The 18,544-nt window shown below is 43.5% G+C and overlaps 2 protein-coding genes across 2 annotated transcripts in view; one reads left to right on the forward strand and one right to left on the reverse strand.

The window, feature by feature from the left end:
• The window catches only part of LOC310799943 (NACHT, LRR and PYD domains-containing protein 12-like), a gene marked incomplete at its 5' end in the record, with an annotated part of 149,267 nt that overhangs the window by 86,565 nt on the left and 44,158 nt on the right, over nt 1–18,544 (forward strand). The gene's annotated exons all lie outside the window — the stretch shown is intronic.
• Nucleotides 1–18,544, reverse strand: part of LOC310800232 (phosphoinositide 3-kinase regulatory subunit 4-like) — a gene marked incomplete at both ends in the record, with an annotated part of 36,435 nt that overhangs the window by 12,086 nt on the left and 5,805 nt on the right. The window contains 5 exons of the mRNA XM_083662815.1: nt 8,822–9,043; nt 11,287–11,421; nt 14,130–14,271; nt 15,345–15,583; nt 16,729–16,939. Coding sequence (XP_083518941.1) covers nt 8,822–9,043; nt 11,287–11,421; nt 14,130–14,271; nt 15,345–15,583; nt 16,729–16,939 — 949 coding nt within the window. The remainder of the gene's footprint in view (nt 1–8,821; nt 9,044–11,286; nt 11,422–14,129; nt 14,272–15,344; nt 15,584–16,728; nt 16,940–18,544) is intronic.

Here is an 18,544-nt window from a genome sequence, read left to right on the forward strand (position 1 = left end):
CTTAAATCAAACGCATCAATAGCAAATGCTACATAAAACAAATACAACAGGGGAGAGGGGTTGGTAGGCTACTCCACACATGCGCTGTTTACAAACTTGTGTACAATAAAGATTTAAAGTAGGGGGAAATGCCTTTGCCCTGTCAAACAGCTGGAATACAGACATCTGAGAGGGAGGCGCACCCCACACTTTAAAAATCACTGCTCTAGAGTAAAACCTTTTTGTGTGGATTGCCTAGATCTTATTAAATAGTGGACATTTATTCATTCCCACATATTAGACACTATTTCTGATTGTAAAAATAGCGTAAAAAGCAAAATTCAGACATATTCAAAGGGAAAAAAACTGAATTTGGGATTTGTTGCTTTTTTCCCCGTTTTCGTACCGTGCCGTATTCGTACCGAACCGTGACCCCAAAACCGAGGTACGTACCGAACCGTGACTTTTGTGTACCGTGACACCCCTACTGCCAACTGTGCTTTTAGTGGGGCAGTAAAGCAGAACACTTGTGCATTTTGCAGTACAACTCTAGTGCCTTTATACCCAAGGTTCCTCATTTCAGGGGTTTCTTGCCCAAGGTGCAGCGTAGGGATGTTCGATTTTGCCTAAAACTAAAATTGACGATTGTTTCTCTCAAAACTCGATTTTGGATTTTGTCATACTATATACTTCTCTAAACATTTGTTGCTCTGCAGAGCTCTTTTTTCCCTTAAGTGACAATTTACTTTTACTCTGAAGGCAGAACAACCCACCTTCCTGTTTTAGCTTACCGCTGCTATGCCTAACTTCCCTGGCTGTTGCTTGCTAATCTGCAGTCACTTGACACTGGTGGATTTGATTGCTCTGTGGGAGGGATACTCTTGGTTCGATGACTCTTGCCTGTAGCGTGTGCCTCCGCAGTGTCTAAGCGACCACCCGTGCTCGGAGCTATATCTGTACTAGAATAACACAAAGTCACAACAGGAATGCGGGGAACTGCGATAGCAGTTAGGGGGAAATTCAGTCAGCTGAGGCTGCTAACTTACAGCCATGAAGCAGCAGAAGCAGAATCTATCAGTACTCGGTGGCCTCACGTGTTGTTTTGTTGTTATGTGAACTATAAAGGCAACATTTAATCGTCCGGTGATAACGTCTGTGTTCATGTGCGCGCATGTGTGTTGTGGCCATCGTTATCTTGTAGGCTACAGCCCGCAGTGCAACACGTTGCGCTCAGTGCTCACTGTGCTTTTTGGAGGTGGTGAAATAAGTCCATTGCGCTGCTGTCTTTAGTAGCCAGTATCACAGCCTCCAGAGAGACTTTACAGCGGGGAGAATGGACAAGTAGCAGCACGCGTACATGAGAGAGAGCCGCCCAACCGTAACGTAATTACCCTCGTTTAACACATTGAGTGCCAGCGACGCCATATGGCGTCATTAGAAATTTACCGTAGAGTGCCAGCGACGCCAGATGGCGTCAGTAACTCCAAATTGTTTTTTTGACGGGGGGGTGTCGATCTAAGCTTCTTACGTCGCCTCTAACAATATTGTAGCTATTGGAGGTCGATAACCTATTTTACAAACCCATTAGGTGGCGACAGCACTCTCCTGATCAGAGAAAAAGGAGCCAAACACACAGAAATAGTCACTGGGGAAAAGGAGGAAATCGCATCGCATCCGTCCGTATGCATCGACGTGCATGAAGCACAACGAGCACAACGCCAGCTGTGCCCCGAGCAGCAGCATCCGCTGTCACAACTGAGCACCTCCGTGTACGCTGCAACAGCACATTCGCATAATCAGCCTTATTATTCCGAACTGGAAGCATGCGAGCCCGTGACAAACACACACGGAACCAAAAGGCTGGATGTCGCGCACCATTCACTGTGTGTGCGCAGCAAACTCAGCAGAGACTGAGAGCCAACAGACACATAAGACACACCCAGGAGGCGTGTGCAGTTGAGGGGGGGGGGGGGGAGCACGCAGAGCAGCATACACTTCACCCAGACAGACCCAGACATCAGAAAATTAGCTTCAGAGTCAGTGATGTGCTTGAAATGTTTAATTTCACAAAAGGCTCATTATCTCAGCTCGTGTTTTTGCTTCAATCAAGCTATCTTCTCCGGCTCATAACTAAAGAACGGAAAATGGGATCAATAAACTTTTTTTTGCAGGTGATAGAAGAGAGTCTCATCGTTATTTGTGCGTGTTCAGTGTTTACATAGTAATTATTAAAGAAATTATATGACTGTTTTAAAATGCATTGCGGCCTATGTGGCACAGCAAGCAACCTTTTGCCCAAGGGCCGTGGCACTCAAAGTGTTAAGTGTAAATCGATTTTACAATTTTAAATTTTTTAACATCGTCCTAACTAATTAATTCGATTACGATTCAAAATCGATGTACAGTATCTAGTGCAGCGGCTTCAAATTTGTTATGCATTGTTATTTTAATGCAGCTTTATAAACTATAAAATTAAGTAACGTTAACTTCATAACCCAAACAATTTAAGACCTGGCAAAATCGTATTTAAAACATTTTACATGGTACACAGTCGAATTTTTGTATTTTTCAACCTACTATTTTTTTGTATTTTTTATTAACGAAGTAATATGAACAGAAATCTTTGAAATTGGTGCAGTATAGGGCATTCACAGACTAGTCGACTAGTAAAACCACTAGTCGACACTGTGCTTAGTAGTCGACTACGGTAGTCGTTTTAGCAAAAAAAAAAAAAAAAAAAAAAGTTTTTTTTTTTTTTTTTTAATCTTTAGAACATGAGGTATTTACACGACATACATGGACTATCATATCCCATATCCCATATCCCCCACAAAGAACATCAACACACAACAAAACAAAACAAGAAAACTGCATAAGATACACAATAATCCAAGAACAAACAAGACTATTGGACAAACAACCAAACAAAAACAATGCATTCAAAGTAAATACATAGATCTTGCCCTGTTGGCAGCTAGGAAATGCATAGCTTTAAATTGGAAAGCATCCAATCCCCCAACTGTAGTTCACTGGTGGAATGAACTCTCAAGCTACCATACGTTGGATAACATTTACTACAAGAGCAAAGGCAGATTCTTAGACATCCCCAAAATATGGCAACCACATACAGAGTTTGACTTTAAGAACTTTTTACCCCAGTGTCATTAGGCTTATCAGGATAGGAGCTGAATGCATTGATTTTGTTTGATTGTTTGTCCAATAGTCTTGTTTGTTCTTGGATTATTGTGTATCTTATGCAGTTTTCTTGTTTTGTTTTGTTGTGTGTTGATGTTCTTTGTGGGGGATATGGGATATGGGATATGATAGTCCATGTATGTCGTGTAAATACCTCATGTTCTTTCTTAACACATTGGGTGCCAGCCATGTTTTCATTCCTGTAGGTAAGTTGTGCCAGGGGTGTTTTTGACGATTCTGGCTCATTTTAGAACAGCCGAGGATTCTTTTCTGTTAAGAATTCATGAACAGCAATCATCTAAAAATAACTAATAGAATGTGTGCTTTCTCTGTCTAAAAGAGTTAGTTTGCAGAGTTAGTAGTTATGTAGATATTAGCCGTTGAGTACAGCATGGTTTCAGCGTCTGGAAATTTATTCAGAGATAAATGGCTTTTTGTGAAACAGTCACTTTAACCATTCATTTTTGGCATCAGTAAGACCGTCAGACATTCTAAACAATAGTTTTGAACAGTAATTTCCTCCATAACAACAGGAAACACCCCTCTCATTCAAACTCCTCCCTCCGTGTGTCTTCTCCTCCTTCCTCCTGGCTTCAGCGGGCGTGTCAGAAGCGTGTTGTGCTGCCTGCCTGTCTGTCTGCGTGCCTGCCTGCCTGCTTGCCTGAAATGGATTGGATTACTGTAAAATCGCCAAGCTTGCTCCCGCGGTGTGTGTGTGTGTGTGTGTGTGTGTGTGTGTGTGTGTGTGTGTGTGTGTGTGTGTGTGTGTGTGTGTGTGTGTGTGTGTGTGTGTGTGTGTGTGATAGATAGATAGATAGATAGATATTTTTATTTCTGTGTCATGCACCATATTCAAGGTGCCCAGCCCGTCTGGGCTTACAAGACACAAATCATTCAAGTTCAACAATACAAACAAATCAACAAACAAGCTACAAAATGCTCAAACATAAACAAGACAGAGTTATATATTCAGATGAACAGCTTCTCCATTCTGAGTTTCCAAGCCCTCCCAATAAACCTGGCCAAACTGAAGACTTCATCTCTGAACAACCATTCCAACTTCGCATCATCTCCTGACCAAAATAGTTCCGGTTTCTTATTTTGCATTAACTGAAATAGAGATAATCTTGGTTCCTCATATAGCGTACAATGAAACAAAAAATGAAATTCATCTTCCACAACACCTAATTCACATACAGTACAAAGTCTCTCCTCCTCAGCAATAGAATTGAACCTGCCAACCTCAATAGCCAAAGGGAGGGTACCCGTTCTCAACTGGGCACATAAAGATCTTCTGGATCTATCCAGGGGTAAAGTAACATAGGGTTCTGGAGTGTGTGTGTGTGTGTGTGTGTTCGCGCGTTGATCCGCGGCTCTGGGGGGAAGGGATCTCTGTCCGTTCTGTGTGTGTGTCTCGGGCTTCTGACTGTAAAATCCAAGCCATTTCCGCGGAGGCGGCTGCTTTTGGGTCCCGTGGCTGTGACTTCTCTCGGTCTCTGTCGCCACTTAGTGGTCGGTAAAATAGATTACACACATGCTCTTGCTCCTATAATTATCTCGAAGATGTAAAAGGGGTTGATTGATGTACCACCGTCAAAAAAAAAAAATCTTTATGTAAGACGAGTTAGTCCGTCCTTGGCACTCAAGCGCTGGATTATGTAAGACGAATTAGTCCGTCTCTGGCACTTAATGTGTTAAAGATAAATAAAAAAATTAAAAACGGTTAGTCGACTAGTCGACTACCTTTAGGGACGACTAGTCGACTAGTAAAATTCACTAGTCGTGAATGCCCTAGTGCAGTATTGACCAAGATGCCTTCAGTTCAGTCACTTTTCACACATGCCCCTACTAGGGGTGGTGCCGATACCACTAAATCTGCCATGAGACGATTTCAATACGATTCGATTCAGGGGGGCTGCGATCGATATTAGACCATATGTGTTCATTTATATCAGAGAGGCGTGAATATCCTCTCCCTCTTTTTCTTGCTGCCATGGCTCTTTCATTGTTTGTATGTGTAAAGAGGTGCGCTTGGGGAGAAATGGTGACAGACGTGGCGTTGAATTTCAAAATAAAATAATAGAAATAATGTTTATTTCTTATGGCGTCATGTGCGATTTGTATCAGTGCTGTTCATCGATGCTATTTGTTCGTTGATCATTGAATTGATGCATCGATGCAGATCATTGGCATTCTGGGGATGCCCAGAAACTGTCCAGAAACTGCTTGAGGGTTAAAATTAGGGCTGTGGCGATTCACTTATCTCCCGATTCGATACTATCACGATTCTTGGGTGCCGATTCGATTTATATTGCGATTCTTAAGTATTGCGATTCTACGATTATTGCGATTCGATATTACGATTTATTGCGATTTTTGTTTCTTTTTTTCTTTTCTTTTTTCAGTTTGTTTGCTTTTTTACACTAGATTAGAACATGGGAAAAGTTTAATCATACACTAGAAGTCAAGTCAAGTCAAACTTTATTTCTATAGCACATTTCATACACAAGGCAACACAATGTGCTTCACATACAAAGACAAAACAATGTCAATATAAAAATCGCAAAAATACAGAAGAATACAAATGTAAACACACACACACACACACACCAAGAAACCAATAATCTAACCATAAATTGTTGTGAAAAGAAAGGTTTTTAACCTACTTTTAAAGGTATTCAGTGTGGGGGCCTCTCTCAGGTTCTTAGGCAGGGTATTCCATCTCTTTGGGGCATAAATGCAAAAGGCAGCCTCCCCTGCCTTAGATGTGCTACGAGGGATGGTTAAAAGGCCGCTGTCTGAGGATCTGAGAGATCTTGCTGGATTGTATGTAATTAGCATGTCTTTGATGTACTGAGGTGCAAGGTCATTCAAGGCTTTATAAACAAGCAGTAGGATTTTAAACTCAATTCTGGTTTTGACAGGGAGCCAATGCAGAGACTTGAGAACGGGTGTAATATGTTAAAAAATTTTGGTCCCAGTGAGGACACGTGCAGCTGCATTTTGAATTAGCTGAAGTCGCTTCACAGCTGAGTTTGGGAGGCCAGTGAACAGACCGTTACAGTAATCTAGTCTACTTGTTATAAAAGCATGAACTAACTTTTCAGAATCTGGTTTAGATAAAAAACCTCTCAGTTTTGAGATATTTTTTAAGTGATAAAATGCTGATCTTGTTAATTGATTAATATGGCTGTTAAAATTTAGGTCGCTGTCTAAAATAACGCCCAGATTTCTGGCTTCGTATTTGCTCACCAGAGACAGAGAGCTGAGATGAGCTGCAATTTTTTGTCTCTGAGTTTTTGCACCAAAGATGAGTATTTCTGTTTTTTCTTTGTTTAGTTGTAAGAAGTTTTCTGACATCCATAAATTGATGTCATTGATACACTGGGTGAGGGAGTGTATGGGATGTAGGTCATCAGGGGATAGTGATATATATAATTGAGAGTCATCTGCATAGTTATGATAATTTATTTTGTGTTTCTGTATAAGCTGTAAGAGTGGGAGCATGTAAAGATTAAAAAATAATGGTCCAAGGATTGAGCCTTGGGGTACTCCGCACTTAATGCCCACTCTGTCCGAGGTGAAGTCACCAACAGACACAAAAAATTGCCTGTCATATAAATAGGTTTTAATCCAGTTTAGAACTGGGCCAGATAGCCCTACCCATTTTTCCAACCTGTCTAATAAAATATCGTGGTCAACAGTGTCAAAAGCGGCACTGAGATCCAGAAGAACTAAAACAGATATTTTCTTAGAGTCTGTGTTGATATGCAGATCATTTAACACTTTCATAAGTACTGTTTCTGTGCTATGGTGAGACCGAAAACCTGATTGATACGTGTCAAGAAGGCTGTTTGATGTTAGATAGTTATTGAGCTGAGAGTAGACTGTTTTTTCGAGTATTTTACTGAGGAATGGTAAGTTGGAGATGGGCCTATAGTTGGCGATAACTGTTGCATCGAGGTTGTTCTTTTTCAGGAGAGGTTTGATGAGAGCTGTTTTAAGTGCAGAGGGAAATATACCTGATTGAAGAGAGTAGTTAACAATTTGTAATATATCAGATGCTAAGCAGTTAAAAACAGATTTAAACTAGAACGACCGCAACGCGGACTTATGCCTCCGCCATTAGTTCATTCTTGAGTCCAAATTGCCATTTCAGGCAAATTGGAAGCAATTCCGTCAAGGCGCTCCTGAGATGTTGCATTACATAGCTTGGAAATTGGGTGTGGACCACCAAAATCTAATCAGATCATCCTTGGGCCTAAGTGAATGTTTAAGGCGAATCTGATGAAATTTCGTCAAGTTGTTCCTCAGATATCGCGTTAACACGCTTGAAAATGGCGTTCGAGAGGTCACAGTGACCTTGACCTTTGACCTTGGACCACCAAAATCTAATCAGATCATCCTTGGGCCTAAGTGAATGTTTAAGGCGAATCTGATGACATTTTGTCAAGTTGTTCCTCAGATATCGCGTTAACAAGGTTGAAAATGGCGTTCGAGAGGTCACAGTGACCTTGACCTTTGACCTTGGACCACCAAAATCTAATCAGATCATCCTTGGGCCTAAGTGAATGTTTAAGGCGAATCTGATGAAATTTTGTCAAGTTGTTCCTCAGATATCGCGTTAACAAGCTTGAAAATGGCGTTCGAGAGGTCACAGTGACCTTGACCTTTGACCTTGGACCACCAAAATCTAATCAGATCATCCTTGGGCCTAAGTGAATGTTTAAGGCGAATCTGATGAAATTCCATCAAGGCGTTCCTCAGATATGGCATTAACAAACATCCGTACGGACGGACGGACGGACATCCGTACGGACGGACAACCCGGATCCATAATGCCTTCGGCCTGGCTTCGCCGGCGGAGGCATAAAAATGTGGTAGGGAGAGGATCCAGGCAGCAGGTGGAGCACTTGAGCTGCCCAATGGTATTTTCCAGCCCTTTCAGGTCAACAGGGTCAAAGAAGGACATGGCACATGTAATGTTTGTGAAGAGCTGGAGGGTGGGAGTAGTTGTGGACCTTGATGCACTAATGTTCTGTCTGATTGCAGTAATTTTGTTATTGAAGAACATAGCAAATTGCTCACATGTTTGAGTGGACATATCATGACTGTATATATCATGAGTAGGGCTGGGCGATATAGTTAAAAACAGGGGCGGACTGGGATCATAATTCAGGCCGGGCATTAGATACCAAGCAGGCCAGGCCGATATGGGCCGACGCGCGTGAAATTTGGGCCGTTTGAAGCCCAATTTGGGCCGTTTGAAGCCAGATTTGGGCCGTTTGAAGTCCAATTTTACAATGAGATGCACCCACTTTAACCCTGAAGTGTAATTATTACTTCAGACTAACTGATAAAGTAATAAAACCACTAGTAAACCAGTAGGTGGCGCCTGGCCTGCTGTTCAGTGAGTGGCCTGACTGCAAGCACCCAATTTTTTTTTTTTTTTTTTTTTTTTGTGATTATCGATTCTGGAATAAAAGATCGATTCAAAAAATCGTGACATTAAAAATCGCGATACTTAGGTGAATCGATTTTTTCCCCCCACCCCTAGTTAAAATCAAGATTGAAAATCAAAAATCATTCCGGAACTGACACCCGGTCCTGGTAAAGGCGTTGAAAGACTTGTGGAGAGCGTCCTTACCCACGATGCTGTCGAAGAAGGCCCCCCGGAGGTGCCAGTCGTTCTTGTCGTTCAGGAAGGTGATCATGTGGGACAGCAGGACGTCGTTGGCTTTTTGCCGGCCGAAGAAGACGCAGAGCCGCGTGATGCCGTTCTCCATCAGAGACTGCTTCACGATGTTCTCCGAGTCACTCAGGAGAGTGACCACCTTCTGCTGCACCATCTCATGCAGCGCCTGCAGCTCTGAGGAGGAGACACCATGCGCAAAACACACAGACAGCTCGTCACCAGAGCTCTCTCTGAGGAGGAGACACCACGAGCAAAACACACAGACAGCTCGTCACCAGAGCTCTCTCTGAGGAGGAGACACCACACAGCAGAACACACAGACAGCTCGTCACCAGAGCTCTCTCTGAGGAGGAGACACCACACAGCAGAACACACAGACAGCTCGTCACCAGAGCTCTCTCTGAGGAGGAGACACCACACACAAAACACACAGACAGCTCGTCACCAGAGCTCTCTCTGAGGAGGACGCCACACGCAGAACACACAGACAGCTCGTCACCAGAGCTCTCTCTGAGGAGGAGACACCACACGCAAAACACACAGACAGCTCGTCACCAGAGCTCTCTCTGAGGAGGACACACCACACGCAGAACACACAGACAGCTCGTCACCAGAGCTCTCTCTGAGGAGGACGCCACATGCAGAACACACAGACAGCTCGTCACCAGAGCTCTCTCTGAGGAGGAGACACCACACAGCAGAACACACAGACAACTCGTCACCAGAGATCTCTCTGAGGAGGACACCACACGCAAAACACACAGACAGCTCGTCACCAGAGCTCTCTCTGAGGAGGACACCACACGCAAAACACACAGACAGCTTGTCACCAGAGCTCTCTCTGAGGAGGACACCACACGCAAAACACACAGACAGCTCGTCACCAGAGCTCTCTCTGAGGAGGAGACACCACACGCAAAACACACAGACAGCTCGTCACCAGAGCTCTCTCTGAGGAGGACACCACACGCAAAACACACAGACAGCTCGTCACCAGAGCTCTCTCTGAGGAGGAGACACCACACGCAGAACACACAGACAGCTCGTCACCAGAGCTCTCTCTGAGGAGGAGACACCACACGCAAAACACACAGACAGCTCGTCACCAGAGCTATCGGACTTGTGACTCAACTTGGACTGGAGCATTCATGCATTCGGACTGGGAAGTTGGAGACTTCTTTGGTGACTCCGACTAGGACTCGGGGACTCGGGGAGTTGAGTTGAGACTCGACTTCAAGATGTAGTGACTTGATGACAACACTGTCAACAATACTATACTGTGCAGAGACACGGCGGAGCGCGTCGTCATTCAGAAACCACGCCCAAAACGGGGGGGAAACACAAACTCCCGTCCAATCCTGGCGTTCTCCTATGTCGTGTGCATGGTCGGGTCTTGCACAAAAAGATCGTATATACGGAAGATGAACACTCCCAACTCACTTCATTCCCAGCAACATCCACATTTTTCTTCTCGCCAATTCTCAATGGCTTCCTTGTTTTCCTCGGGAGTACAACAAAACTTTAACTGGCGATTTTTTACATTTGTTGTCTGCGCAGCCCCACCACACAACAGCTTTTAGCTATGTTTAATTCAAGGAAAATGACGCTGGTGTGTGGAGATGAACGGAGCTTTTCCCCCGTGATGGGCATGGCCTATTTCATGCAGTGTCTCTATAGAGAGCCGCAGGGATGACGTATTTTTGTAGTCAGAACGCGGAAGTCCCGGACTTCGTGGTTCTTCACTGTTTCTGTCTATGGGATTTTTGAATGGGTTTTTGCCGCGATGCTTCAAATAAGGTCTCTGGGCAACGCAAGATTAATCCAACGCGAACCAGAGTTCAGTCGGATAATCTTCACACATGAGGACCACTTTCATGAGTTTTGTAGCGTAAATGCGAGCCCTAGAAGTAAAAAGCTCGTGCTAAGCTAATCCAGAACTACACACAGTGTCGCATAGGCTTCCACGTCACGTCAGCACTCAACCTGGACTGTTGTTGATGTGTGCGCTGCTGTGCACTGATTACCCCGGGCTGAACGGGCTGAACCAGGTGAGGGAAAGAGAATTTCCGTGTTCGTCCTTTGAAGTGGTGACGTTATTGACGTATAATATCCCCGTCGACTCAACAGTGTAGTCTCATTTAGCCGTTTGCTACCTAGCCGCCCTTTTAACGGCACGTAAAAGCTTCAAAACTCATAAAAGTGGTCCTCATGTGTGAAGATGATATTACTAAACACTGGTTCGTGTTTGATTAAGCCAGCGTTGCCCAGAGAGATTATTAGAAGCATCGCGCCAAAAACCCATTCAAAACTCCCATAGGCGAAAACAGTGAAGAACCAGGAGTGTTAGCATCGATGATTTCCGGACTCGTTCCTGCGGCTCTCTATAGGGCAGCATGATTATGGAGTCTATGTGGTACCTGAGTCGTAGTTGTCGTTGGGGTGCAGTGTTTCCTCCACGTCCTCTCCGCTCCCGTCCTGCTCTGTGTTCACGTTGTTCTCCTGGACCAGCTCCAGGAAGCGCAGGGCGGTCTCTGCCAGGTGGGCGATGTTCTCTACACATCCACACACACATCCCACACACATCCACAGAGGAACACACACCACACACACACATCCACAGAGGAACACACACCACACACACACATCCACAGAGGAACACACACAATTAGGGGTGGGAATCGCTGAGTAGCTCACGATACGATATCGTCACGATACTTGGCCCTCGATAACGATATATCACGATACTGCGATACTGCGATACTGCGATATATTGGAAGACGATACATCACGATACCTGTGTAACAAGTGAAAAAAATACCTCTGAAGGCAAAAAATCATGTATTATGCATTTATTAGCAGAATTGACATGAACTCTCTGAGTTCACTCACTCACTCATACCATTTTCGATACCACGGAGGAAAAGTTACACATTAAGTCTTTTTATTATTACTATTAAAACAAGAAAACCTATAGGCTATAACCTACCTACCTACCTATATAATTTCTAAAAGTAGATATTAATGATCAAACATTTCCATTCATGTAGCCTACAGTAGTTATGTTTTTGTTTCAACTACAAACATAAATAAAGTCAACTTGGAAAAAAAAAAAAAAAAAAAAAAAAAAAAAAAATTAATAATAAACATATCGATACTTGGCGCCAGTGTATCGATAACGTATCGCGGGTGGAAATATCGCGATAACGTGGGTATCGATATTTTGTCCCACCCCTACACACAATCAGACTGGACCTGTACAGTATAGAGCAGAGGTTCTCAAATGTTTTTCAGCCAAGGACCCCTTACAAGATAGGGGGCGGCTTTAGCTCAGGAGGTAGAGCGGGTCGGCCAATGACGCAAGGGTTGGCGGTTCGATCCCCGCTCCCTCCCAGCTGCTGTCGTTGTGTCCTTGGGCAAGACACTTAACCCTCCTTGCTCCCGATGGTGTGTAGGCACCCTGCGTGGCAGCCTGCTGCCATTGGTGTATGAATGGGTGAATGTAGACTATCTACTCATTGTAAAGCGCTTTGGATAAAAGCGCTATATAAATGCAGACCATTTACCATTTACCATAGAAAATATACCGGGGACCCCCTCATTCTGATTTGTGATTTTGGGCTAAGCTTAATTGTTTCCACGGTAACGTGCTTGACTTTTAATTTGATAGGTTTGTTATTAGAATGTAATCCATGAACCATTTTAGATTTAAAGCATAAACTATTTTCGTTGAACTATGAAGATTTTGCAAAAAAAACGCCCCCAGCCAGGCTGAGCCAGCTAAACCAGCGTCTATGACGAGACGTGGCCTCAACCTATTGGTAAGTAGCAAATAGGGCTAGGGTTAGGGCTGGGTTCAAAAAATCGATTCTCCGATTTTTATTTTAATCCTCGATTATCGATTCATATGTTCAGAGATCGTTTTTTTTTATTATTATTATTTATTTTTAATAAACAGGCTAAAATATTATGCTGTGTGTGGTAGTTGAAACATAGTTTCAAGTTGACGTTTATTTATGTTTGTAGTTGAAACAAAAACATAAATACTGTAGGCTACATGAATGGAAATGTTTGATCATTAATATCTACTTTTAGAAATTATATAGGCTGAAATCAAATCACTGTGCATATGTGAAAGTGTCTTTATTGACAGATGAAAAGGCTGTTATTTACCCTTTGTCACCACCTGGTGAGTAAATATATGTGTAACTAAAACCATTAAAATTGACAACAGGTCTGCAACTTTTTTCCCCATGTATCTACTTGGCTGGTTGGGAACAGTCATGTAATTCAGGGTACAGCTCAAAAAACACGTTTTGGTATCACTAACCAAATCAATATTGAAATTGATCGAATCGGAATCGAATCGAAAATTAATCGATTCGCAACCTTGTGAATCGGAATCGAATCGATTCTTGAAATTTGAACCAATACCCATCTCTAGCTAGGGTATCCCTTTTAAAGGCCATGGCACACCAATCTAACATTCTACAACAAACACAGACAAACTCAGATGTTTGTGTGGTGTGCCATGGCTGCCTGTCCTTGTTTGGAGATGTTTGGTCAGATTCAACATGTTCAAACCTTCTTTGTCTGTGTTTAGCCCATGGCACACCGATCAAACATTATCCAACAACTGCCAACAGCAGTTGTTGGATAATGATTGATGGGTGTGTGCCATGTAGGGATGTTCATCAATTATCGAAAATCGATAATCGATTGTTAAGGATTGGAATCGATCCTGTGGCATTTGGATCGATTTTTTAATTATTAAAAAAAAAAAAAAAAAAATTTTGACTAGGTTTGGGTGGAATTCGTTCCTCCTCGCCCCACTCCATTGCACAGCCGACTAACGTGAGGTGGAGCTTCATATAGTCTCTAGTTTTCTGGCTGGGCACAGGCCTTTGTGCCAACAAAACTGTTTTAAACATGGGAAATTCACACCGGCATGCGCCGGGGGCAGCAGTGTGTTGGCGAGGAGACACATTGAAATAAAGAGTTCATTGAGGAGAACACGTTGTCTTTCGTATTTTCTGCCATAGGCATTCATTTTGTAAAAAAAAAAATTGAAAATTGAAAATTGAAAATATTGAAAATTTTCTAAGTATTAATAAAATCGATGATCGATAATTGATCGTTAATATTCACCGATTATCGATTTTGGAAAATTTTCAAAATGAACATCCCTAGTGCCATGTGCTTAAAAATGACGAGATATGATTTTTCGTCCGTATCGCTCCCATATGGCCCTCCTCCCACTGACCTGCGTAGGCCAGCCTGACGATAGTGGCGTCGTCCTGGGCGAGGTGAGCGATCCCAGGCAGGATGTACTCTGGGTAGATGTTGACATCGTTCCTCGGCACCTCCTTCACCAGCGCCAGCAGCTTGGCCAGCGTGCGCACAGCCTGAGTGTAGAGATGTACCATATCATATCATTATCCATATATCATTATCACAGCCTGAGCGTAGAGATGTAGCATATCGTATCATTATCCATATATCATTATCACAGCCTGAGTGTAGAGATGTGCCATATCGTATCATTATCCATATATCATTATCACAGCCTGAGCGTAGAGATGTACCATATCGTATCATTATCCATATATCATTATCACAGCCTGAGCGCAGAGATGTACCGTATCGTATCGTTATCCATATATCATTATCACAGCCTGAGTGTAGAGATGTACCATATCGTATCGTTATCCATATATCATTATCACAGCCTGAGCGTAGAGATGTACCATATCGTATCGTTATCCATATATCATTATCACAGCCTGAGTGTAGAGATGTACCATATCGTATCATTATCCATATATCATTATCACAGCCTGAGTGTAGAGATGTATCATATCGTATCATTATCCATATATCATTACAATCAGGGTATTCAGGGGAGATGGACTGCTGTGAAGCTAGCTGCTGCTATGATCGGCCAGAGAGAGAGGTGACGTAGAACCCTTGCTATATATATGAGAATGAACTGACGTCATATCTGACGTCATTGCAGATGTCATACTTTGACTTTGACTGACCACGTCATACTAGAACTTGACTGACGTCACGGGGTGATCAGGTTATGCATGTGTGGCCTTCTGCTTGACATTTGGTCAGGAGACCTCACATGAAACAGCGAAGTTTGTGTTCAGCAAGATAATTTCGAGGAAGACTTTTATCACTTTTGAAGCATAAGTGCAATTTTAACGCAATTTTCAGAAAACGCTTCAAAAGTCATAAAAGTGAAGTGAAGTGATTGGTGAAAATTATATTGTTGAACACAAAGTTAGCTGTTTTCATCAACTTTTGTTAACCACAGATATTACTTATTTCAGGCATTTAACCAAAATCCTCATAGGTTTTTGGAGGGGGGGGGGGGGGGGATCCCATTGCCTTTTACACCTAGGAACCAGGAAGTGCTAGCGTCCAGGTCTTCCGGACTCCTCCCTGCAGTACTCTTATCAGCCACCCCTACCTGGGCTCGAACGCGCGGCGCGGGGTCGGTGCAGAAGTGCAGCAGATAGGGCGTGATGCGGTCCAGCAGGATGGCGGGGGCCAGCCGGGGGGCCAGGTGCAGCAGCAGCTCCAGAGACGCCAGCTTGGAGTCACAGGAGCGCAGAGTCTGCAGGCAGGACGTGATGACGGACACTAGGACCATGAGGCCCTGCTCCTCCCTCCGCTCCACCCTCTCCGCCTCCGCAGGGGAGGAGGAGCCTGCAGGGAGAGAGACACACCCACACTTTAATACAACAAGTACAATACAAGCTCCAAGTCAAGTTTCAAGTTTTATTTATATATAGCTCAGTATCACATTACATTACATCAGAGATGTGAAAAATAGACATATTCTTTACTTAAGTAGAAGTACAGTTACTAAAGTATAAAAGTAACAAGTATTTTGCCCGGCTGTTTCTGTTCAAAGCTAACTGAAACGGACGCCATATTAAAGGTATACTATGCAACTATTTAAAGGGGGACTAACCCCCCCAGATTTCCTGCGAAACGGCTCTCCACTCGATCTGAAAACCCCGCAGGCAATATGGCCGCCCACACTCCTCTCCTTACCTGGCAGAATTCCTCCCCCATAAAGTAACATATCTTGGCCAATAAGTATGTAACATACAAAATAAAACAACCCGTAATATCTTAATTTTATGTAGAATGCAGAGGACATGTAACTGTTTAGTTAAACTTGCATTCCAGGAATATTGTGCGCTTAAGATGACGTTAGTGGCTCGAGACTGTTTCGTCCTGAAACCCACACGCTTTGTGGTGGTGGTTTTAGCGTAACCTATGTGGGATTCGAGGCGTAACGATCTATTATATTATCGGGATGATAGTGTTTCCCGCCTGGACGAGACAAGCAGCTGGACCATCGCCACACCAGATAACGCACCGTGTGACTGGAAAAGTCACACAGTTGCACCTCTGGAAATGATAGGTTAATTGAGTCTTATTGGCTGTTTATACTTTCAAATAGTACTATTACAGAAGCGATGGTTTTGAGGGAAAACGTTTGTATAAGTCTATATAATGTTTTTGAATGAAATAGTTGCATAGTATACCTTTAATATCATTTGAAGACTGCATTTTACATTATTATTTCATAACGTGGTGAATGCACGAGTCACAACATGTACATAAGAGCATTTTGGAGCTGTTGGAATGTGGATTTGGTGACTTAATTAGTAGGCTAGCCAGGACCATAGACTACCATTCATTGTGCTAAGCTAACTAGCGGGAGGGGCGGGTCGCTACTTTTCTCCAACACGCACAATATTGATTCAGTCAGTTTCTTTTTTTCTAAAGTCATTTTTATATTTGTATTGTTATTTCAGTGACCCCCCCCCACACCTCACCTCCTCTGAGGTTGAGCAGGATGTTGTCCAGGTCTTTGCGGATCACCAGCACGCGCTCGTCAGCAGACTGGAAGGTCTCCTTGGCGAACTGGGCCATGTAGGGCTGCAGGAAGGTATAGAAGATGTCCGGGAAGGCTTTCCCCCGCTCCTGCTTCAGGTACTCCTCTGCTGTCAGGCGCTTCTCCGGCTCCCGCTGCACCATCTGAGCCACCTGATCACAAGAACACCACCACAGATCACAATCAAACATCACACACACTCAGACACTACAACACACACCAGCTCACAATCAAACATCACACACACTCAGACACTACAACACACACCAGCTCACAATCAAACATCACACACACACACTCACACTACAACACACACCAGCTCACAATCAAACATCACACACACTCAGACACTACAACACACACCAGATCACAATCAAACATCACACACACTCACACTACAACACACACCAGATCACAATCAAACATCACACACACACACTCAGACACTACAACACACACCAGCTCACAATCAAACATCACACACACTCAGACACTACAACACACACCAGCTCACAATCAAACATCACACACACTCACACTACAACACACACCAGCTCACAATCAAACATCACACACACTCACACTACAACACACACCAGCTCACAATCAAACATCACACACACTCACACTACAACACACACCAGCTCACAATCAAACATCACACACATACGGGCACTTTACACGAGGACGGTTTCCTATGGTGACGGGGAATTATTGTATCGTTAGTGCCTCCCTTTTAGACGGTGATGGCGAATTTGGGCTTAGGAAACGACACATTTTGAAACCACCTTCCAGAGTGGAATTCTTTGAGACGCTTCCCGCTGAGCGCTCCATGTAATCGCTTGAAGACGGCACATTTCAGAAACTCTGACATGCCTGCACACGCGATTACGCCATAGCCGTGCGCAAGTTGGCAACCATTTTCAAAATAAAACATCAGTGTGAATGAAGTTTGGCAACATTCAGAATTAAGCTACACTGCGGCCAACTTCAGTGACATGTTCATAACGTTACTGCTGCGAGGAGCCGATGGCTGTACCCGGTCGCCATTTAACGTTATAGTTAATGTACAAAGCACGTCGACAGTGTTTTCTCACTGCCAGTAGCCTAACTACAGTAGGGTTTGACAGATAGCACACTCAGCGCTCCCGGTCCTCGCTGCTCGTTAAAGATTTCCAATAGGCGTTATTCTGATAAACTGGTCACATATGTTACATTCTCACCCGACAAATATTAACACATTCACTGGATTCTGGCTCATCTTTCAAGACCCGAGGATTCTTTTCTGCTAAGATTTTGTGAACACACAATATCTCAAAAGAACTAATAGAATGTGTGCTTTCTCTGTCTAAAAGAGTTAGTTTGTAGAGTTAGTAGTTATGTAAGCATTAGCAGTTGAATACAGCATGGTTTCAGCGTCTGGAAATTTATTCTGAGATAAATGGCTTTTTGTGAAATTCGATAGAACAGTCACTTTAACCATTCATTTTTGGGATCTGTAAGACGTCAGACATCTAAACAATAGTTTTGAACAGTAATTTCCTCCATAACAGCAGGAAACCCCCCTCTGCTTCCAACTCCTCCCTCCGTGGGCGTTCTCCTCCGCAGCGTTTGTCACAAGCGAGTGTTCTGCTGCTGCTGCTGCTGCTGCTGCTGCGAATTTGAGCAGCCTCCCTCCCTGGCAGCGAGTGTGGATAGGGCTCACTTGTTTCTTGGGTTTGAGAGCTTTGATGAAGCTTTGTGCGATTCTAGGCTTT

The sequence above is a fragment of the Poromitra crassiceps genome, assembly GCF_964638095.1.
Source record: "Poromitra crassiceps genome assembly, chromosome: 29".
Lineage (NCBI taxonomy): Eukaryota > Metazoa > Chordata > Actinopteri > Beryciformes > Melamphaidae > Poromitra > Poromitra crassiceps.